The sequence below is a fragment of the Tasmannia lanceolata genome, unplaced genomic scaffold, assembly GCF_043159265.1.
Source record: "Tasmannia lanceolata isolate RefF3 unplaced genomic scaffold, GAP_Taslan_0.1 ptg000020l, whole genome shotgun sequence".
In the NCBI taxonomy this organism is placed as follows: Eukaryota; Viridiplantae; Streptophyta; class Magnoliopsida; order Canellales; family Winteraceae; genus Tasmannia; species Tasmannia lanceolata.
The window spans coordinates 16,152,494-16,177,344 of record NW_027518697.1 but is presented as its reverse complement, the minus strand read 5'-3'; the positions used below and the strand labels follow the sequence as shown (position 1 = coordinate 16,177,344).

At 38.1% G+C, this 24,851-nt stretch overlaps 1 protein-coding gene across 2 annotated transcripts; it reads left to right on the top strand.

The window, feature by feature from the left end:
- The first annotated feature begins 1,914 nt into the window (after positions 1 to 1,914).
- On the top strand, positions 1,915 to 23,353 carry LOC143854116 (phospholipase D delta-like). Of its 2 annotated transcripts, XM_077363903.1 has the most exons (11): positions 1,915 to 2,283; positions 3,110 to 3,691; positions 11,764 to 11,880; positions 13,422 to 13,616; positions 14,692 to 14,973; positions 15,066 to 15,134; positions 15,345 to 15,492; positions 17,115 to 17,263; positions 21,311 to 21,481; positions 22,083 to 22,256; positions 23,046 to 23,353. In XM_077363903.1, the coding sequence occupies exons 1-11, from the start codon at positions 1,930 to 1,932 to the stop codon at positions 23,337 to 23,339; spliced, it is 2,535 nt and encodes an 844-aa protein (XP_077220018.1). In that variant the 5' UTR covers positions 1,915 to 1,929; the 3' UTR covers positions 23,340 to 23,353. The 2 variants fall into 2 exon arrangements, with proteins under 2 accessions (XP_077220018.1, XP_077220019.1); XM_077363904.1 differs by lacking the exon at positions 13,422 to 13,616.
- The last annotated feature ends 1,498 nt before the right edge of the window (positions 23,354 to 24,851 follow it).

Genomic DNA, 24,851 nt, shown 5'->3' with positions numbered 1-24,851 from the left:
AAAAACAAATCTTCACACCAAAAATCTCTAAATTTATGTCATCAAGTATATAAATATAAGATGGACACTATATTTTCACATAACAGACAAAACAATTGCCTCAATATATTGGAAAATAATTTTCTATGTTATCCAAGATATAGTTAAGAAAGTCACAGTACACCCATATGAGTCGGGTCGGATTTCAGGGTTTTTTTTCTTTAAACCCAGCCCTACCCAAGACCCATGATTTCTAAACCCGACCCATGTTATTTTCGGGTCGGGTCGGGTTTTGCACCCCTAATTTGGAGCACTACAAAAAAGAGAAGAAAAGAAGTCCACAAGTTGATTTGGAAGATAATTTTTTCAGCCCCCTTAGGATAATGCACCCCTTCTTAACGTGAACTAGCGGCAGACTTTAACCCCTTTTGACGACGTTAAAAGGGGGGTGTATTATCCTAAATTGGGGCGAAAAAATCATCTCCCGTTAATTTCCTAATCTCCATCATTCTCCCGACCAGGGGATGGCGAGAGCAAGACAAGAACTCATAAATAGGCCTTGTCCATTGGGCTACTCAGAGTGTTAGGAAAGTTTTGCATGAACAACCAAAAGCCGCAACAATAGAATTGCTACTGCTAGATTTGGAGCGACTCTTTTGGCAGTGATATTCCAAAGAGAAAAGCTGATGTTTTGAGAAATTACGGATTACGGGCACCTTTTAAAACAAGAATGAAACACGGGCTAATCTTCAAAATCAGGTGGTCAAAAGACCCTGATACCCTTCTGACATCGACAGAGTCCTTTTTCATTACTGCCTATTAAATTGGTGCGTTTCACGAGGCTTCTTTTGGTTCTTTTGAATGTGTATTTGAACCGACGAAACCTTAGGTTCATTTCTATCTTGGCCGTCGGAAATAACTAGAGACGATGGATGCTTGACATATGTTGGAAAACTTATTGGGATGCTGACGTTATTGAATACATTTTGGAATGCTGAGGTTATCTTTTCTCACTTCTCTTTTGGCTTAGAACGGTAACGTTTTTTAATATATCTCTTTTGGCTTAGTATCTTTTCCCTTCTCTTTAGGTCCCCATTATTTCCGCCGGCGTACTCTAGAATCCGGCGGCGTTCTCTGCCAAAAGAGACGTGAGAAATAATAAAATATTCAATAATGTCGCCGTTCTAAGCCAAAAGAGATGTATTCAATAACATTACCATTATAAGCCAAAAGAGAAGTAAGGACCAAACGAAAAGTGAAAAGACTCTAAACCAAAAGAAACGTATTCAATAATGTTACCGTTCTAAGCCAAGAGAGAAGTGAGAAAAGATAATGATTGACTTTGGGTTGTCAGCGTTCCAAAAAGTTTTCCAACAAATGTCAAGCATCCATGTCTCTAGTTATTTCCGACAACCAAGATAGAAACGAACCCAAGGTTCTGTCGGTTCAAAAACGCATTCAAACGAACCAAAAGAAGCCTCGTTAAGCGCGCCAATTTTAGAGGCAGTAATGAAAAAGGAAGACTCTGTCCATGTCAGAAGGGTATCAGGGTCTTTTGACCACCCGATTTTGAAAATTAGCCCATGTTTCATTCTTATTTTAAAAGGTGCCCAAAATCCGTATTTTCTCGAAACATTAGCCTCCGTTCCGTACTTTTCTCTATTCCAAAAGAAGTACAAACGTTGATTTAAGACATGAAAAGGCACAGCATTTCAACCTGTCCCGTGACCGTTGGAATCCAGTATTCAAATCCTTCATTCCAACACTCACACTTCGAATTTTATTTTTTTATTTTTTTAAAGAAAAAAAAAGAACAAATTCTCCTATAGAATCTGAGGCAAAACAGTTTTGAAAGCAAAGAAATTCTCAGAATCCGTGCTCATAAAGAAAAAGAATATGATGCTCCCTCCATAATCTCATTCATACCCTTCTTTTTCTTCTATTACCAACATGGAAGAAATCTATTGGGAAGGTGGGAGCTATGGTTCTGTTTCAGAGAAGGTGATTTTCTTACATGGAGATCTCAATATATGGATTCTTGAAGCCAAATTCTTGCCCAACATGGATTTGCTCACAGAACGCTTTCGCCGGTGTGTTACACTTTCGGGTTGCGTCAGATATCCCGGCCGGAGGAATCCACATCAGCCTCGCCGGAAAATCATCACCAGTGATCCCTATGTCAAGGTCTGCCTCGCGGGTGCTAGCGTGGCTCGAACCGCCGTTATCCCCAATTCCCAAAACCCGGTTTGGAACGAGCATTTCGATGTCCCGGTGGCACACCCTGTTTCCCGCGTCGAGTTCCAGGTTGGTTGTTATGGGCAAGGTTTTAAATTTCGACCGAAATCCGAAATTTTGGATAATTTCGGTCAATAGCGAAATCGAAATTGATTAACATCGAAAGGTTAAATTATTTCGATCGGTCGAAATTTCGTTTTCAAAATCTGGAATTTAGTTGTTACTTAATATCTTTCGGTAATTTCGGCCGAAATTTCAGGCGGTTTAAAATAATACTTTTTTTTTATTTCGTGAGATTTCAACGAAATTTCGGCAAAAAATTTGGTTTCGGTGAGTACCGAGACGCATTCCGAAACCGAAATTTAAAACCTTGGTTATGGGGAGATAAATTTCCTTTGTGTTTTCTGGGTAAAGAAGAAGAATTTGTAACCCTAGAACTGAAATCAAGGATTTATATGTCAGTTTCGGCCACCACCGGAACTGAAATACTCAGTGGAAATTTCAACCGAAATCATGTAAAACCTTGAATTTTTTTATTTTATTTCCACCGAAATGTACAAAATTTCGGTGGAAATTTCGGCGATTCTGGTGGATATCTTTAAATTTCGGTGGTAATTTTAAAATTTTCGGTTGAAATTTCTTTGTGAAACCCTGTAAAAATCCAATTCGCCACGAATCTTGTTTCGGCCTAGATATTTCGGCTAAAATTTCGGATTTCGGCCGAAATTTAAAACTATGACCAAAATAGTGAAAACTCTTCTCACGTGGACGTAGGCAAACTGCCGAACCAAAATTTTGTGTTTGTGATTGTGTTTCTTTGCATTGTTTCTTGAATTTGCTGCAAATCGCGTTTGATCCTTATTCTAGACGGTATTTCTCTGTCTTTTCTACACAGGTGAAGGACAACGACATTTTCGGTGCACAATTGATTGGAATTGTTGGAATTTCTGCTCACCGGATTTTGTCTGGCGAGCTCATTGAGGATTGGTTTCCGGTCATTGCGTCGACCGGAAACCCACCCAAGCCCGGTTCAGCTCTCCATTTGAAATTGCAATTCAGACCATTTGAGAATAGCCCGTGGTATCGGCGCAGCATTGCGGCGGACCCAGATCATTTGGGTGTTAGGGGCACGTATTTCCCTGTCCGAAGAGGAGGGTTGGTGACTCTCTATCAGGATGCACACAATCCGGATGGGTTGCTTCCGGAGATCCAATTGGAGAATGGGAAAACGTATTTGCATGGGAAGTGCTGGGAAGATATCTGTCATGCAATATTGGAGGCGCATCACTTGATTTACATAGTTGGTTGGTCGATTTACGACAAGGTGAAGCTGGTTAGAGAGTCAACCAGGCCATTGCCACCTGGAGGGGAGTTGACTCTTGGGGACCTTCTCAAGTACAAGTCGCAGGAAGGAGTTCGGGTGTGCTTGTTGGTTTGGGATGATAAGACTTCCCACAATAAATTATTCATCAATACGGTAAGAAATTAAACTATGATATGGCGTTTTGCTTGTGATAATTCTGGTGAACACGAGTTGCCGAATTTCTATATCATGCTTCACATTGTAGAGTTATGATCTATTACTTGTGGACATAGGTGTCGCGTGTCAACATGAACACGGAGGGTCGGACACGACAAACTTCCAAAATTAAAAAACGGAGATACAACGATAATAGAGAGTACATATAATTATAATTTGTGGACATGGATTCATGTGCCAAGTTTCGACATGGATAAGAGGTATATGACACGGCAACCCCTAAAAATCTAGAAATAGTGTCACACACATGCACACACATACATATAAAGTTACTGACAATTCTAGCAATACAATTAAAAGTGTCTAAAGGAGTGTCAACACGAGTGAACTGGGGTTTCGTGTCGGACACAACACGACACGTGTGTTAGCGATAAATTCAGAGTGTCGGCTAAGCCATATGTTATGATACATTGTCATACTATTATGTTAGCTTTACATTATATCCCTCCATGGATCCCAATTTCCTATTAGCAGACAGGAATCTTGACATGGTGTAGTTATGGGAGCATTTCCATCGCTAAAATGTGTTGCATGAACTTAACTTAGTTGCATGAGACATTACTTTTGTTTTGTTTTGTTTTTTAGAAGGTTACAAGAAAATTTTATTCAAAAACATCCAGAATCTCTTACAACGACGGGGACAAGGTGTTCCCCACCATAAAACATAGAAAATCCAAAACCAAAAAATCCCTAGATACACCACTGCCACCTCAAAAACCATATTTCTTCCCTTTCTACACCTTTCGCCATAGAACTTGCTGTCCACTTCATATGATTAAACTTGGGCGCACAATTCAGCAAATATCAAGAATCTTCGAGATAATGCCAGCCATAATCCAAGGTCCAAAAACCTTACAAGCTGCCCCAACAAGTGCATTTGTCGAGTCCCCTTCAATAATTAAGGGGCCAGAAGCTGCTTTAACTAACTATTTGAGACTTGGCCTCCTCCTCATTTGAATCACAAATCCCTGACCGGACCCGAGAAGGATTAGATAATGGTTCCTTTGTCATCCCGAGAAACACCACCAATACCGTCATTTCCGGGTTTACCTTTCGAGCTACCATCAAAGTTGAATTATGTCGAACCCAGAGGCGGGGGATGCCAAATGGGAGCCTCTACTTCATTCGCTTCTCAAAGATGATCAATTGCCATTTCCGAAGGATGTCTCGAGTGTTATAGGAGATGAGTAAGTTTTGTTGTCATACCCACAGTATGAGATACACCTTGATTTCTAATATAACTCTACCTAGAGGATTTGCTTTATCTTCCAAAATTCGCTCATTTCACATTTTCCATATGTGCCAAGCAATAGCAACAGGAAGAAGCCTCCATAAAGCATGCCCGGCCTCCCCAAATGGACCACAACTCCAATTAAGGATGGTGTGATTAATTGAACTTTGTAGGACCCAATGCACTCCAAAGCACTTAAAGAAGGTGGATCATACTCTTGATGCAAAGGGGTGGTGCATTGGAAGATGATCAAGGGGCTCTTCCTCTTGTCTGCAAAGCCCGCACCAACTCAGTAACTGGAAATTCTTTTTCTTGAGGAGATCACGTATGTTGATTCTTCTATTTTCTACCATCCAAGAGAATGCCGCTACAGGAGTGGGGGGACAGCCATTGTCCAAATTTTGTGGTATAAGGATCCCAATCTATCTCGACTTGTGAATAGAATAAAGAGCAAACAGAGAAAAAACCGTTAGTGTCGGGGCACCACACCCTATGGTCCACGACAAAGGGGGAAACATAAGAGACTCTGGAAGCTGAAGCTGAAGCTGAGATGTCAGGCTAATAATCTCACTATCCTTTAAGTCCCTTCTAAGTCTAATGCCCCACACAACCCCTCCCTCCCCACTTCACTCCATATAGTCACCGTCTCTCGCCCCTCCATCTAAATCAAGGAGAAACATGTATAGGAAAGCATGGAATAAAAAAAGACTCCTAAGCCAGCGATCTACCCAGAATCGATTTTTCCAAGACCAATACCGCCATATCTCTTTGATCTACAAACTTTCCTCAAACATATGAGATGCTCCACCTTGCCCACTTTCTCTTTCCTTCCCACAAAAATCCCTTTGCAACTTTTCTGTTCTTTTTGCCACTTTCTCGAGGATTTTGTAGAGGGGTATGTAGTAGACCGACATATTGGCCAAAGCCACCTTGATGAGCACTATTCTACCTCCCAAAGATAGGTAGTTCTTCCTCGAAGCCAACGTCCTTTCAATCCACTCGACAACCGAGTCCCAAAGAGATGCTTCTGGAATTCCATATCCCAGGTGGAGACCAAGATAGATAAATGGTAATTCCTCATTCTTGCATCCCAAGGCATGAAACGTGTTGGGCCACCTCTTCCGTCTGCATATTGATACCGACAAGTAAACTTTTGGAAAAATTAATCTTCAGGCCAGAGACCGATTCGAACCACCTGAATATTCTTTTGAGGTTTCGTTTGTAGAGCATGTCTTCCTTCAAGAAAATCAATGTGTCGCCTGCGAACTGCAAAAGTGAGACATCGATTGAGAGTTTCTAAGAATCCCTTCTCTTCTACCTTGGACATAAGTAGACTAAGAGCTTCGCCACCATGATGAACAAAATAGGGAGAGATTGGATCACCTTGTCTTGACTCCGTTAGAGCTACTAAAGAAGCCAGTAGGAGAAAAGTTAATCAGGATCGAGAAGGCGGCCGATGATAAACACATTGATATCCATGATCTCCATTTCACTCCAAACCCCATCCTTTCTTGAATAAAGTCTAGGAATTTCCAATCAACATTGTCATAAGCCTTCTCTATGTCAATTTGGCAAACCACTCCCTTCTCCCCTCCTCTTTTCCAAGTGTCAATCACTTAGTTAGCAATGAGAAGCCCATCTAAGATTTGCCGGCCTTTCACAAAAGTCCCTTGAAATTGAGAGATGATGGTGACCATGACATCCTTCACTCTTTGGGCTAGGATTTTATTAAGGATTTTGTAGACACCATGTACTAGGCTAATGGGCCTATAATCCTTAACTTCAATGTCGTCCTCTTTCTTGGGGATAAGTATGATAAAAGTTGTATTCATTCCCTTGCTTAGTCTGCCTCTGATATGAAACTCGGACAGGAAGTTGAGGACGTCCATCTTTATCACCTCCCAATATTTCTGATAGAATGCCATGGGGAAGCCGTCGGGTCGAGAGGCTTTATCCTTCCTCATACTAAAAACAGCTTCTCTCACTTCTTCTTCCTCAAAGCTCCTCTCCAGCCAATCTAGCTGTTCCTTAATTTTTTGAAAGGCACACCATCTAACTTTGGCCTCCACCCAAGTTATGTCTTGGGTGTCTCTAGCCCTATTATTGGCTTGCTGTGGGTTTTGCTCTTGTTTTATTTTCTTGGTCATACATGTGCTTTCTTTTGATAATCAAGATCAGTACTTCCACTCTTTGGCCACCATTTAGGGATTGATCTTAACTATATTTTAGACTTATTATAGATCTGTTATTTTTGTTACTTTCACTCTTTGGTCACCATGTAGTGCTTGATCTTAACTATTTTTTAGACTTATTATAGATCTATTATTTTTGTTGAATATTTCTTTGATGGGGAAGCGGTTGTGGAGGTTCGGAAGTGAAAGTAATCCACTTTGGGCTAAAGTAATCAACAGAAAATATGGTTTGACTCCAGGACAATGAAAGCTGTCTGATTGCTTTAGACATCAGGGATTAACGATTTGGAGAGACATTATGAGATTTCAGCACTTTTCAGAAAGGGGTCAGATTCAAGGTTTATTCTGGAGATCATATCACATTGTGGCTTGATGAGTGGTGCACTCAAGAACATAGAAGCAGGAAACGCCTAGGGTAGGTGGGAAACGCGTTTCCAAAACAGGTACGAAACATTTTTTGGAAAATGGTGAAACGTCTGTGAAACGCCTGTGAAACGTTTGTGAAACGCGTTTCCCATTTCTTGGAAACGCGTTTCACTTCCATGGAAAACGCGTTTCTTGGAATTTTAATACTTTTAAAGGGTATATTTAAACCCCCTTTAGTTTTCTGTGAACATCTAGGTTAAAGATAAATACACTAAAGATGGCTGTCCTTATCAATATATGTGTTACCATCACATTTATGTGTTTCACTAGCGTTTCCTTTAGGTTTCACGTACATTTCCCAAACGTTTCCCTGGCGTTTCCCAAGACATTTCCCAATGCGTTTCACATGCGATTCTCTAATGTTTCCCGTTTCTCGTTTCCCCTTTTTTTCACGCGTTTCTCGTACCGTTTCCCGTTTCCGTTTCCCAAACTGGCAACTATGCTCAAGAACCATTGAAGAACCTTTATCCAGACTTGTTCTCAATGGTTGTTTCCAAGGAGGTTTTGGTTAGACACTACATGGATAAAAGTGGTAGCAATATAGAATGGCGGCCGAGGTTCAGAAGAAACTTCTTCGAAAGAGAGATGCCTACTATTGCAGTATTGCGAGATTGCTAGAGACGCTGAATGGGACCTATATTAAACAGGCTGGTGAGGACAAATCCGGAGACTTCTCGATAAAATCATATTATGATCACATGGTATCTTTCCTAGTATCCTCCAGTATAGATAGAGTTTGGAGTTTGGACTATCCAGGTATCGCTTAGAGTGTGTACCTTGCGTGAGTGGCCCTTTTGGATAGAATTCAAACGGTTGACTTCTTGAGAAAGCGGAATATTTTGATCATTGATCACTGTTCTTTATGCATCGAGGCTGGGGAATACGTTGATCAGCTAGGAAGGAGCAAAATCTTTTCTAGGTTTGTTATTGCCGGGGTCTTCCCAGACAATTTCCTCGACCCTCTCCTTTGTTGGTCCTTCGCTCCTTGGAAGAAGGGAATAATACTATGGAATATATCTTTCTTAGCGACTACATGGGTTTTATGGAAAGAGCGTAATGCCAGAGTTTTTAAAAGTCACTCCAAGAGTGCTCTTTTCATGTATTGGATAGTGGTGGCTCTAACTACTTCTTGGGTTAGCTCCCTAGCTTCAGATTTGTGTCCGATTATGACCTTTGGAATGGGTGGAGGGAGGTGTGTCACAGTATGGAACTAAGGCAGAAGGTGATTCAGGGATGGGAACCTCCGGCTAATGGATTCTTGAAGTTCAACTTTGATGGGTCAAGTTTAGGAAACCCGGGTCCAACAGGAGTATGGGGGGAGGGATTCTAAGAAATGGTTTGGGAGATGTGGTTTGGGCTTTTACGGGCCCTATTGGTGTGGCAGATTCAAATGAAGCGGAGGTAAGAACAGTGCATCAAGGTTTCAAGTTGTTAGATAAAAACATCCTTGATAAAATTATTGTGGAGGGAGGTTCCCCAAATGTAATCCGACAGCTTAAAGGCGTCCACCCTCATCCTTGGAGATTTGCTTGTTTCTTCGAAGATATTCAAGACCGGTGGCATCATCTTCTATTGTTTTTCGGCATGTGTGGCGATCTACAAATGAGGCGGCTGACAGGCTAGCAAGAGATGGAGTTCATAGAACTACTTTGGAGCTCTTTGATTTCTTGCCCCCTCGAGTTTCTATTTTTGGTTTATCTGTATTTTTTACTCTCTTCTTCTTTTCTTTGTATTTGACCATCTCGGTCCTATTTTTAAACCAATATTCAGCCATTCAAAAAGAAAATAGTTGGTTTGACTAATTATCATGAATCTGTAGAATGGAACTTTGTTTGGATAGATTGCATTCTTTATTGATTATTGAACCCAACAGTTATAAATTCTATGAATGATTTAGTTGTGAATGACTACCATGTAATGTTAAACTGATTGATAGTGTATGGTTGCTGCCTTGACTGAATTAGTAACCTTATTATTGAACCAAAAATTTCACGGATCTGATTTGCGAACCATAGGTTTGCATCATGTATCTATCATATCCAAATAACTTTACCAAGAAGCTTTGTTAGGAGATCTGCCATTTTTTCTTGAGTCTTCAATTGAGTAGCAATAGCTTTAGAAACCACCTACTCATGAATAAAATGATAAACATCTTCTACGTGCTTGGTTCTTTCATAGTAAGCAATGGTGGCCAGAATTTGAATGGCAGTCTGTTTATCTCCATTGGAAGATTTGACTTTGATCCCGAACTTTGCTAAAGAAGAGTGAATCCATAGCACCGCGAACTTTCCATCAGCCATAGCTCTATACCCAACTTCAGCACCAGATTTAGCAACCACATTATGCCTCTTTCTCTTTTGGGAAACCAAATTTTCACCCACAAAGGCACAATAGATTGAGGTAGATCTCCTATGATCTGAAGATCCAACCCAATCCGCATCAATGAAGATCTCCACCTCTGGGGCAGTGATGAATATTTCATTAACTTCATAGAAGTGTTACTTGAATTTTTACTGTGTAAGCAAAGTGGGTGAAAATTTCCTATGTCGTGTTTTTTAGGGTTAATTCTTCACTGTATTCAGTGGATTGTTCCCACATGTAACAGTTTTAATTAGCATTTGTCTTCAGCAGCTTCTCTGAACTGAAAAGTAGCTTATCTACATGTATATTTTAATTTTTTTTACATTTATTTTCATTGGAATTTCACAATGTAGATGATAAAAATATATAAAATGTAGGTATAGCCACTATTTTGTCACTGGTCCTTGTGATAATCCTGCTAATTAAGGATCACAACAATTTGGTAATAAATTTGTGAGCTAACTCTGGCAATTGTGTTTCTGCTAGCAGGTGTTTTGTTGGCATCAATTGAGGTTATATATATATATATATATATATATATTTATACACACACACACATACACGGGGGGTGGGGGGGGGGGGGGGCGGGGGCGGGGGGTGGATGATAGAATGAAGGATGCCCTTGCAAAAATCAGCTGCAAGGGCGCACTCCTATTGGTCAGTTTCAGCAAAGCACGTCTATGATGGTGCAGAAAATACGGAAACGGTTTGCCATGAAGGCACTTTGCTAAAACCAATCAATAGGAACGCTCTTGTAACTGATTTTTGCAAGGGCGCCCTTCATTCTATCATTCCTCTCACACACAAACACACACACACACACACACACATATATATATATATAGAGAGAGAGAGGAAAGTGTTGGTGAGCTTAAGCGCCCCAATCACATGGGTCCCACATTTTTTGTGGTGATCCAAACCATTCATTTGCAAGGCCCTATCATAGATAGGGTGTGTACCAAAAATCAGCTCCATAGGATCATCCTAACCCCTCCATTTGTGGAGGACAAAAATGGGCAGATTTGTGGACAAATAATGTCTGTCCATTTTGACCTCCACAAATGGATGGGTTAGGATGATCCTATGGAGCTGATTTTTGGTACACACCCCATCTATGTAAGGGCCTTTCAAATGAATGCTTTGGATCATCCTAACAAAGTAGGCCCCAATGTGATTGGGCGCTTAAGCTCACCATAAGTTTGGTGAGCTTAAGCTCACCAACACTTTCCTCATATATATATATATATATATATATATATATATATATATATATATATATATATATATGAGAAAACGGTTCATACACATATGTGTAGATAAGTTATCTACACACTAGCTTAAAATACAGTGGGGGACACATTATTTGGGTGATCCAAACCATTCATATTTAAGGCCCTCACATAGATAGGGTGTCCATAAAAAAATCAGATCCATAGGATCATCCTAACCATTCGAACTGTGGAGGCAAAAAATGGACTAATTTGTGAAGGTTTAAAGACATCCATTTTACCTCCACAAATCGTAGGGTTGGGATGATCCTATGGATCTGATTTTTTGTAGACACCCTATCTATGTGAGGGCCTTTAAAATGGATGGCTTGGATCACCCAAACAATGTGGGCCCCCACTGTATTTTAAGCTAGTGTGTAGAGAACTCTCTACACATATGTGTAGGAACCGTTTTCTCTCTCTCTCTCTCTCTCTCTCTCTCTCTCTCTCTCTCTCTCTCTATATATATATATATATATATATATATATATATATATATATAGGTTTAATGTGTTTTGATGTTTGATGCAGGGAGGTGTGATGCAAACTCATGATGAAGAAACCCGGAAGTTTTTCAAGCATTCATCTGTTATTTGTGTGTTATCACCCCGTTATGGCAGCAGTAAGCTTAGCATTTTCAAGCAACAGGCACGCTTTATTCCATGGATTCATTTTGTTCGACTGTCATCTTTGTTAGTGTATATTTATCTGATAGTTGATTACAGTATGTGTGCACTTTAGTGCATATTAAAATTGTTTGAGTTTGAATTGTGATCTTGATTATAAAATGGTTCAGTTTCTCAAGTTCTGTTAGACTTCGGAAAATAACCAGCTGATAGATGCAATAAAAAACTACTGTTGTTTTCCTCACCCATTTAAAACCCCATTTGCCTTCTCATATGAAAAACTTGAATGAGAAGCATGTGAATATAATATATTTGCAAGCTATGTTAGAATACTAATTCTAAACAAGCAAAATAAAGTTTATTAAAAGAAACCAAAAATGCATAAGGAATCCCAACAGTCGAAATCAAAATAACTAAGTTGTTACTACTCATATCAAAGTTAGGCAGGCTATTAATTTGCATGCTCCCTTCTCTATAAATATGGAAATCTCACTGATAGATGGCAATCCCTTCCCCCTGTATTTAGCTAAAAAATATCTTGATGGAATTTCATCCTTAGCCAACGAAGAGGCAGTAGCGTGACTCCTTACATACATATCAGACTGACTGACAAGCAAAATGTGATTTAGTACTTTGAAATACAACCATTTCCACTTCAAAATGACAGAAATAACCGTGCTGATACCATTCATCACAACTTCATTAAAGCTGGCACATCTTGCCATACCATTTGGTTTGACCACTTTATTGCTAGTCAAAATTGAGCTTGATAATAGAAGAGTTTTTTCCATGTATTATGGGGTCACATGTGGGGGCATAGTTCCTGCATTAGTTATTCCAATCATTAGATATTTCATTCATTATATGGGACTGATATCTGCACGACCATGTATTGGTCATTTTAGACCAATGTAGGGCTATTTCGATCATTTTCCATGGCTTGGGGGTATTTTTGTCATTTTACCTTATATGGGTGTGATTTGATCACTTTTATGTCACAGTGTATTTTAGTCATTTTCCTTGACTAAGGGGTATTTTGGGCAGTTTTACCCGTTATATAGGTATTTTGATTATTTTCCATGACTCAGGGTATTGTGGACATTTTTACCCTATCTGGTGTATTATCATCATTTTTAAATCATGGGTGTAATTAGGTCATTTTCTATTACTCAGGGGTATTCTGGTCATTTTTACCTTATTGGGGTTATTATATGTGGTTGTGTGGGTACACATCCTTCTATGTCTTCAATTAACCAATCTAGGACACCTGTTTCTTTGGCCATTATGTAGCTTCAAATTATAATATATAAACATTATAATAAAATGTATATTATAAATAGGGAAGTGATATTTACGCCCCTTTTGATCACCAGGCACACCCGGTGCTATTGTATCAATGACTTAAGGGGCGCGAATGTACTTGATGCCGGAAAAATCCAGTGGATTTGATTGCCACGTACACTGGCGCTGGGTGTCCCTGGTGATCAAAAGGGGCATAAATATCACTTCCCATAATATATTATAAAGTTGTCTTATGTTGCTTTTGGTGATATCTGCCTCCAGGTTGTGGGAACACTCTTTACCCACCATCAGAAATGTTTGCTCGTTGATACACTAGCTTATGGAAATAACAGAAAGATTACAGCTTTTATAGGGGGCCTTGATCTATGTAAAGGACGCTATGACACGCCTGAGCATAGACTATTTCGTGATCTTGACACTGTTTTTCAGAATGATTTTCACAATCCTACTCTCCCCGTGAGTTATTTTGTTTTTATTTTATTCTTCGATTTCCCCCTTCTTTTATGCATTGAATCATGAAAACTTTACTAGTCCTTGGCTTTGGAAGATACAAGCACTGTCATACAAGTTGAATTTAACTTGTGGAAGCATTCATTTATTTTGAACTTCAACAACAAAGTTGTATAGGCAGATAATCTGTTTGAATCCATTGAGTATTTGTCCTGATCTCCTTAACAAAAGATAAAGTATATGTCCTGATGCTACTTCATATAATTAACAGTTCTCTGATTGAGATGAATTTCCATCTTTAAACTGAAATCTCGAGTTTGCAAGATGAGTTTGGCAGATCTCCATGGGCCTGGGGATTTGGTAGATGCCCACAAAATTACGCTCGGAAAATCACCTTCAGCCCAACCCTTTCTGCCTGGGTAATCAACAATAAGCTCGAGGCCTTCAAGGAGAGCTCTAATTTTTGTGTCATTTGAGTAAGCAATGTCAATGGGTCTGGAGAATGATCTGATGACAATGCCTTGGCCATCTCTCACCACACCTATCCCATCCAGGCTAGGAGTTCCTCTAGAAATCAATGTCACAAATATCGTTCTCGGGAATTTCTCGGCAAGGGAAAATCTCGGGATATATTAAATTTTTTTATTTTTCCTGGTTTATATGGGAAAATGATAAAATAAAATAATTTGGAAATAAATAAATTAAGAAAAAATTATAAAATAAAATATGTTGTAAAAATATCGTGATATTTTCACGGTAAATGAAAATCTCACTATATTTTTAAATTCTTAGGATTATTTCGGGATTTTGTCGTTTTATTAAAATATTGCGATAAAATCGCTATATTTTGAAAATATCGGAGATATTTCTGACATAGCTGGAAATCCCATCAAAATTAAGTTTTATCGAATTCAGCTGAGGGGGGCCCATTATGTGTTACACTCAAAAGTTCTGTCCGTGGTGTTTTCCTTCCATATTCAGTAACCTTCATGGTTTAATATTCTGATGCTGGTTAAGTGATGCCAAATTGCCAACTATTCTTCTTATGTTCATTTCTTCTTCTTCTTTTTCAATTATATAGACAAAAACCAGTGGCCCGAGACAACCATGGCATGATTTACATTGCAAGATTGAAGGACCTGCTGCATATGATATACTTCAAAACTTTGAGCAGAGATGGAGAAAAGCGACAAAATGGTGGGAATTTGGAGCAAGGTTCAAAAAAGTATCTCACTGGAATGACGATGCCTTGATAAAGCTAGAACGTATCTCCTGGATACTCAGTCCTACACCATCTATTCCAAATGATGATCCTAGCCTATGGGTTTCTGAGGAGAAAGACCCTGAAAACTGGCACGTTCAGGTTGGATATAAGTCTTGGGAAAATTAACTTTTTTTACTTGATTTTATCGGTTACTATTATTGAATTTAAGTTGAACTTCTCTATTTGATCAGGTTTTTCGATCTATCGACTCCGGATCAGTAAAAGGATTCCCTAAAACTGTTTATGAAGCTGATAAACAGGTTTAATAAAATGGCTCTTTCTATGGATTATCTCGATAGAATGTATTCATTTGTTAAGGAATAAGGATATGTCATGCATATAGGATCATCAATGAGTACATATACATTGAAACTGTGTTTTATTTTTGAGACACAATTGTATCAATAGTTGTTGGGTCTTGGTGTTCTTGAGATCATAGTGGATAATTTTTTAACAATTTTATATTGCAGAACCTTGCCTGCGGAAAGAATCTGGTAACAGATAGGAGCATACACACAGCATATGTAAAGGCAATCAGATCTGCCCAACACTTCATATATATTGAAAATCAGTATTTTCTTGGATCTTCTTATGGATGGCCTTCTTACAACAATGCAGGTAAATGATGATTTCTTTATCGATATATTTCGTAGATTTTCTTTACTTAGAGGAAATTATTCCTTTTGGTTGGGATAAAGATTTTCCTTTGCTTGAGCCTATCAATTTACCATCTAATTCTGTGACTAGTAACCCATAACTATGATCTTTAGTCACTGACTTATCAAGGTTTCGTGCTTGGTTAATTGGTTAGGTATTGTTTTTGTTTTTCCAGAAATCGAAATCACTTGGAAAATAATTGATTAGGTCATTGTTGGTCTAGAGTCCAAACAATTAGGTAATTGTTGATTGTCCTGATAGGCTCAACATGGATGGCCTAGAGTCCAAAAAAATGCATTTAGTTAACTATTCAAATTGTCTGATGGTGTCCTGCAAACAGACAGTTAAAAAATTGCCACTTCACGTTCAACGGTCAAACATCTACTCATTGGATGGTTAGGCAATAGGATCATCCAATCAATATGATATTCTGGTGTAGCCCACAACATTGTTTTACCCACCAGATAAACTGTTGTAATCCATAGTCACGAATTTCTCCTATATTTTCAAAATATTGCGATGGCAAAATCTCAAAATTTTCCCGAGATTTTGAAAAATCATCTAGATATCTTCATATTTTATTTTTTACCACAAAACAACGCGGTAAATTCACGATATTATTTGTCCTAATTTTGTTCTTAAATTTATATTTTTATATATTTAAAATTTTCAGTGTTTTTCTGATATAAACCCTAAATTAAAAAAAAAAAAAAAAAAAAACATTAAAATATCCCCAGATACACCTTTCTGAAGAAATTCCCGATGCAAATATTTGTGACTGTGTGGCAATAATCACCATTCAAGGGTCCTCTGTAAGGTAGAGATTTGGTAAACCACCTAAATGGCGGTGTGCAGGTTATCAAACTGCCGCTACGTAATAATACTATAGGACTTGTGAAACAACCAACTATCCAAAAGCTTAAGCTATTGGACTTGGTGTTATTTAATCATTTATACTTCAACACTCCCCCTCACCTGTGTTGCCTCTTTTTTTCTTTTTTTTTCTGGGTTGGCCTTACATGTGGACTTTTAATATCGAGGAGTTGTGAGTTTTGAACCCAACTAGTGTCAGGATTAGACTTAGTCAATTTTAGCTGGGTAGATTCTTTCACCTTCTTCATGAAAATTTTCTAAAGGATTCATTAGCCGACCCCAACTAGTTTGGGACAATGGCTTAGTTGAGTTGAGTTGTGAGTTTTGAACCTAGAACCTTTCCTCTGACACCATGTGAAAAAACCAACTACGCCAAAAGCTTAAGCTGTTGGAGTTCGTGTTATTTAATCATTTATACTTCAACAGGACTAAATTACTATGGGGAAATGACCTGGAAACGTTACAGTTGGAATCAACTCGCCAAGTACCTTGGCTCACTTCTTACATAAATAGTATAGGACTAGGTCAGTTGCAGGGGCATCAAGAAATCAACTTTGAGGCTGACATGCAATTTCCTATGTTTTCCAGTCCTACTTTTCCTTCCATTGATATTGCTATATGTTCATGATATGTATCACAGACTAACATTTGGTATTTCTTGTTTGGTGTTAGATTTTTTTTCATAAGGTCAGCATTGTTGGTATGAACAGGTGCTGATAATCTGATTCCAATGGAATTGGCCTTAAAGATTGCCAGTAAAATTAGAGCAAAGGAAAGATTTGCAGTTTACATAGTTATACCAATGTGGCCTGAAGGTGTTCCTTCTAGTGCCCCGATTCAAGAAATTCTTTTTTGGCAGGTAATGTGTTACAAATTTACTGTTTTGACTTACATATTATAGATGCTTTTAAGAATTCGTTTGAGTTGATGTTTGATCCCAGTGTTGTTATTAATAAAAAGTTTAGACTTATATTGTGCTCATTCGTTGAGCTTCTCAGCTGCTATTTTACTTAATTAGAAATCATATGGCAATGATATTTATTAGTTAATATTTTTGTTCCTTGTTGGTGATCCCGGTAAGGCTAGTGCATTTTCTTCCAATCGCTTTTGCAAAGCTCAATATAGCATCACTGAAAAAATTCTGACATTATGAAGATATTTTGGAACTCTTATCACTCAAAAGGGAGGAAGGGAGAAGCAATTACAGACTCATTTTGTCATTTTTTTAATAATGTTATTATCATACTATCAAGGTTTGGCTCGTGAAAGCAATTAGAGCCTCATTAGTGGAAGTTGTTTCGCAATGTGGAGCATATTATTGGCAATCCAAACTCAAATATTTGTTTATGTTTCTTTTATAGGTGTATTTTTCTAGTGTTGCTTGCTAGGTTCATCTACTGATTATGATTTCTATGTTATGCTACTGTATTGTTGGTTTAATCTTGCAAGTTGTTTGTGGGAAGGGGCTGGGAATAGTTATCGGAAACTTCCTAGTTAGATGGGAAGCTCACTTTAGAAGCCAAGTTTTTCTCCCTTCTCAAATTTAAGCTCCATTTTGACGTAAAATGGACGTAAAACATTATTTTTACTCATTTTTAAGTGTAAAAATGGGCATAAAATTTGTTTTTACACCTATTTTACGTCGAAAGAAAGGGAGCCAGGGAAGCATTATTTCCACACAATTCCAACAAGTTTTCTCTTAATTAAGAGTACACTTCCAATTTAGATGATTATTTTTTCATAATAGAGTATTTTCTCCTTTTGATAATGTCAAAGGCACATATTTAAGAAAACAGTGTATTCACAACTTTAAAACTCATCTTAAGTTTTAAATGAAAGATATATGTATTTTTTTTCCCAAAAACTATAAATCCCTAAATTTTTTAATTTTAATCAGTCGTGAAGTCTTCTTTACTACTTGTAATCCTTACCTACATTAGCCATTACTCCACAACCTTCTATAATCCTACTACTTCTATATGTGTCTTGTTCGCTTCCAATGAGGCTTATTACATGTTTTAGGCCGACTTTCAACGATTCTTCCTATACGAACTTTTTCGCGACTTTCAACGATGCTTCCTATAACTATACAAACTTTTTCGCTTCCCGAATTTTCTCTTCTATAAATCCCTTCCTGTTTCTGCTTCCGGGATAGCTTTTTGCACTCACTTCCCATGTAATAACCTTGCTAATGAAAATTCAGATTGGATGCACAAGGTGTCTTGTTTTCGAAACTCAAGCAAAATGAACAGAAACAAATTGCAGCATAGATGGAACCCAAATATATTAAATAAGTACAGAAGAAACAGCAAAACTACAGATTCAAAGTGCTACAGAAATTCCCAAAAAAGGCCCAAAAATGACCAGTCTAATATGCTTGAGATGACCACAAATATAACATCAAATCTAGACAAGCTTGACAGCATAAACAAGGGCCAACCCTTGAAGGGTACTCAACAAGAGCAAGGTTCACCCTGCCTCCCAGAGCACATCCAAAACAAGTGAAAATGTAAACCCCCCCAACATCCTCCTCCTCCACCACCATTTCCCATACTATATATTGGAGAAAATGATATTGGGGCCCACATACTATGACAACTAAAATAAAAAGGGAAAGGAATTTGCTAAGATCCATCGCAAAAGGCTTTTTGTGGCTGGTCTGTTGCAATTCAGACCAGCCACCTCGTGAATGGAAACAAAAGCTGTTGTCTCCATTCACGAGATGGCTGGTCTGAATTGCGACTGACCAGCCGTGAAAAGCCTTATGCGATGGACGCTAGCAATTCCCAAAGGGAAAATTACATAAGAACAAAAAAAAAAGGTGGGTCTGCCCCATGAGTGATCCCTTAATCAAAATGGGGCAATGCATCCCACTTTGGAAACTACTGAGTCTTGCATCCATATGCATTCTCGAACATATAATCTATACACAAATATAACTTCTATGTATAGCATGGATTTATGACTTCTTCTTATGTATTTAAATTAGTTCTAGAAGAAATAATTTAGATACATATAGAAATAATATACATACATATATGTGTGTGTATTTATTATAACGGATTTGCTAGGGACTTGCAGATTTTATCTTATTCATTTAATTGATCTGAGGTGGCTGCCCTCTCATGCAACAGCCAGCCGTGAAACGCCTTCTGCGGAAGTCCCTTGCAAATCCCTTATTATAAATATGTCTGTCCAGATATGCTATCATATCATATCCACTTTTAGGTGTTGTCATTTTAGGCACCTCTGATTTCTATTTTGACATTTGCACTTCTCTCCAAGTTAGCTCAAAAAATAGAGAATTTCTATCGTACTAAACTAAGTTCATGTTCAAGTGATAGAACAAATTATTAATTAAAAAAAGTTTCTTTACAGAAGCCTCCTACTCTCCTTTTTAGGATTAGGAAAAGAGAAAGAACAAATGTTTTCCACATTTAGACAGCTCCTCAGAACTACTTAATAGTGGAGGAGGTCCTGTTTTTGTTTCACATACCGTAAAAGAGGCTAGATTGGCTTTAACTGCACGGCTTTTGTGTTTTCTAGGTGGCTTTACTTACTGAAATCTATTTTTGAAACAGAAATTTGGCGTCCTCTTGGGTTTAGTGAAATCCTTTTGGATCACCACAATAGGAATCTTGAGGCTAGGGTATGCTCTTCGAGAGACTTCTTGCATTTAATCCTTGTTTCCATATGCAATTGACTATTCTGATGTCAAGGACATCAGATTCTATCAGTTCTACATGCTGCTTGTGTTAATGTTTTTATGTTGGTATTGGGGGAATGCCATCCATTGCTTACTGCTCCATCTCGGTAGTTTGGCCATGGTATATGTTTATCTGTTGAACCGATCAGAGACTTGCAGTTGGAATTGCATAGCACGGCTACCCGGAGAGTCGTCTTTCCCATTCAATCCTTTGAAGATCTTCTCCATGAGATGGTATCTATAGCTACCATAATTGGGGCTATCATGCTTCTTACTAATCTGACTAACTGGGTTTCGTATGAATCCATTTCATTTTGTTTTTAATGATGCTGTCTCTGTAACAATGACTTTTACGAATGACAGATGGAGAGCCAATGATTGGTATATAGTTATACTAAAACTTGAAGGGGTTCAATTCCTCAATAATTGATAAGTTCACAAGGGTGAGATTTTAAGTGTCAAGGCTCTGAGAAGACTGGCTTAAAGGAACTCTTTTCAGAGCATACAAGGAGTGGAAAGCCAAGCTCAAAGGATACACTTCGCAAAGGTTATGAAGTCACTTAGTTCAACTTAGGAGAGTTAAGGGGGAACGCCCTACATAGAAGAACCACTTTTTGCTGACTTTCGAAGGTTATATATGTGTATTTATTATACAGATATGTATGTATTCAGACATGTTATCATATCCACTTTTAGCTGTTGTCATCTTAGGCACCTCTATTTTGTATTTTGACATTTGCACTTCTCTTTAAGTTAGCTCAAAAACACAGAATTTCTGTTGGCAATAAGTTCAACAGATGGAAATTTTTTATTAATTTAAAAAGTTTCTTTTTCTTTTAGAACCAGATCTTTATAATGTGGCATGATTACTAATTTTCCATCATTTCTCTTGGAATTAATGTAGACACCATTTCGATTATGTGATCAAACCTTTGTGTAGCACTGTAGCCTTTATGTGTTTACAGAATGTGATTGTGCCCAATTTACATGGCTAGAAACAAAGGATTTCTCTTATCCCATAAGCTATGTTCATGTGTAATTGACAGAATTCGTTAATTGCAATGGTTCCCATTCTCTTTCCTGATTGGATCTTTATAACATCCAATGATTATCAGCTTTCTATTGGGTTCCCTTCAAATCACTGCAATTGTCATTTCCATTGCAGAATTGATTTACGATTCACATGTCCCCATTTTGCAGGGCCAGACAATGCGGATGATGTATGATATCGTTGGAAAGGAGCTAAATTCCAGCGGTTTTGTGAACTCGCATCCACAAGATTACCTGAATTTCTACTGTCTCGGTAATCGGGAAGAACCGCCCAAGGAAAAGATACAGTCAACAAATCAACCTTCTCAAAACTGTGATTCGGTACTGTCCAGTACCAAATTGATTTTACCCCACTGGTATTTAGTTGATTGTGTCTTCAGTTATGTCCAACATTGAGATCGGTGGTTCCATGAATAAAAGTGTGAAAATACTATGGTCCAAGGCTCTAGTTTGTTCTAACTATGGATCCCCTTGCTGCTAAATTGATATTTTTAATGTCTTATGCCAGACAAGTTCCTTTAAAAATAGGCATTTCTATTAAGAATTTTCTTGGGTTTGGGCCCTCTTTTAGTATTCTTAAGTAAAATCCATCGCCATCCCATTCTTCGTTTCTGAAGTTATGATGCCATTAACACAATGTATATTAATAATGCAAGTTGAAATCTAATTAGAAGGCCAACCTATTTTCTTTATTCACACTCAAGACACCATTAACAGCACCTCCTAACCTTGAGCCCCAAGGTTTTCACATGTTTCTCTAAGTTGTTGATCCTAGTAATATGTAATTTATTATTTCTTATTGAATTACCAAAGTTAGTTTTGAGTTTGCATCACAAATAATGATATTTGTTATATGCATAGTTTTATTTATAAGTTCCATGGAAATATATGACAGAGTTTAATAGTGAACAAATTCTGGCAGTTTATGATTTATGTTCATGCCAAAGGGATGATAGTAGATGATGAGTATGTGATCTTGGGATCCGCCAACATTAACCAAAGATCCTTGGATGGTTCAAGAGACACTGAGATAGCTATGGGTGCTTATCAACCCCATCATACATGGGATCGGAAGAAAAGACATCCACTTGGCCAGGTTGGTTTTTTTTTTTTTGAAACATTAGGTCGGTATTTATTCATGTTTATTTTTTTCTTTAATATTTCAATCATACATGTAAGATTTTCCGAATAATTCTAGAACACATCAATAACCCGCCTTCACTATTAGGTCTCACTCATAGATGTTGTATATCTCCTTTGCTTTGACTTATACTTTGATGTGAAATTGGTACTCTTGTTCCATGGGGTGAAAGGTAACCCAAACATGCCTTCCAATTTTGTCTTGTGTACAAAGTTCTTTCACATCTTTTCCCATAAGCTTTTTAAGATCTATCTAGCAGTTCAGAAGTCTCGGTGTGTCATGACAGCAACGGCGAGGTCTGCAGTAGATGAGGAAGCTACCAAATAGACAACTAACATATTCTGATCTTCTTCTTTTTTCTTCTTTTATGTAGTTTTTAGGTATCTGTTCTATTATTATCAGAAACCGCCAAAAATCTGCATATATGACATTATTTGGCTGAAAATTATATTATTCAGTCACATGCTTCAATCTGTTTGTGGATGCCTTGGACTTTGTTGGAGCTTTTAATGGGATGCTGTCAGTATAACGGGCCGGGTAAGGGGGCCGCTTCCGGGTCGCACACAATATATCGGACCCAAACCGGGTTGAATTCAAGACACCCAACTCAGCAAAGAACAATCCCTTCATCTTACGTTAGATTGGCTCTTTTGAGCATGCTAGTAATTGAATTGTAAGGTGCTAGCTGTTAGAGGATGCCTACAAAAACCAATTAATAAAATTGATGGCTGGTTTTTAATGCAGGTATATGGATACAGGATGTCACTGTGGGCAGAGCATCTAGGTCGGTTAGATGATCTCTTCAAGGAGCCACATAGTTTGAATTGTGTTGAAGAAGTGAACAAAATAGCTGAAGATAACTGGAAGAGGTACACAGCAGAGGAGCCAACAAAGTTGTGTGGCCACCTTCTTAGGTACCCAATCAAGGTGGGAGCTGATGGGAAGGTGGGTCCTTTGGATGGGCACGAGAATTTCCCAAATGTTGGTGGTAAAGTACTAGGAGCACATTCTTCTCTTCCTGATGTCTTAACTATGTAACCTCTCACCCCTCCTTCCCCCTCCCCCACCCCCCACCCCCCCCCCACCCCCCCCCCCAAAAAAAAAAAAAAAACTCACCCTATTTGTTTCCTTAAGGTACAGCCCACCTCAATAAGCTTTTTGGAGCATTGAAACTGATTGCTAGCTCCCAAATGTTTTCTGATTGAGTGCTGTTCTGGGGAAGGAAAATGAAAAGGCTGTGTTTCTATTTGTAACCTGAACAAATCTTGTAAATTTATTGTCAATATGATTTCAAGATTCGCATCACAATAAAGCTTGACTTGTTTCAATTTTTGCTTTGTCTCTACTTGGTTGTTTTGCCTCATGATGGATTCTGAACAATTTCTCCCAAAGTAATCTTTCATATGTTACATGGTTCCTTGAATTATGCACAATACCACAAGCCAAGAACATTGTAGAGTCAGAAGAAAACATCGTCAACTATAAAACAGTAACCATTGACAGGTTTTTTTATGATATGGATAGGGCATGATTTTGTTCTTCTCCTTCTAGTACTTGTGTGAAAAAGAGAAGAATCTTGAAGTGAATGTTAATAAATTGTAGGAAAAATTGAATAATACCATAGTTACTAGAGTGGGAAGCGAGTGCGAGAAGCGAAGTGGGAAATGAAGGGTTTAGAAAGAAGAAGATGCGGGAAGCGAAAGGCTATAAAGACAGTAAATAGGTGTGGGAAGCGTCATTGAAAGTCAACATGAAGCATATAATAAGCTTTGATGGAAACAAACAAGAAAGTCCATAGAAAGAGTAGGATTGTAGTACGTTGGGGAGGAAGGGTTGAATTAGGTAAAGATGACAGACAGAAGAGAAGACTTCCCGACTAATTAGAATTATAAGTTCCTAAAACTTACAGTTTCACATGATTTATTCATATGTATATTTAATGTTAAATTTTTGGGAAAGCATCCACATAATTTTAATTTGGAACTTGGGATGAGTTTTCAAGTTTTAAATGCGCCTTTTTAAAAATAAGTTCTGAAAACCACATTCCTTTTTTCTTGGCCTTTACAGGTACACTGAACACCAACCCAATCTCAACTAAAGGAGAAAATATTCTTTTAGGAACAAATAATCACCTAATAGAAAACGTAATATTTATTAAGAGGAAACGCGTAGGAAGCATGCTTCCCTAAATTGGGGAAGCGAGTGTTGCCAAGGAAGCAAGCTTCCCATCCAAGTAGAAAGTTTCTGATAACTATGAATAACACACCATGCCCTTTGCGAAAAGAGAATTTTTAACCAGAAAAAAGACCAATATTTCTAGTTCATGAAAATTAACCCACCTTCATTGGATAGAGTGATGGGAACCCATCGATTGGTATTTTTCCATCAATTGTACCAATTTGTACAGCAAACTACAATTTTCGATGGAATTTTGGGTGTCACTGAAGTTACTGAAGTGATCCTTCTGGAAACATGAAAATGTCCTTGTAATTGGTGAGGTTCACTTTGCGATAGAAGGTAGGGACTGACCTCAACTGTACACGCTGATTA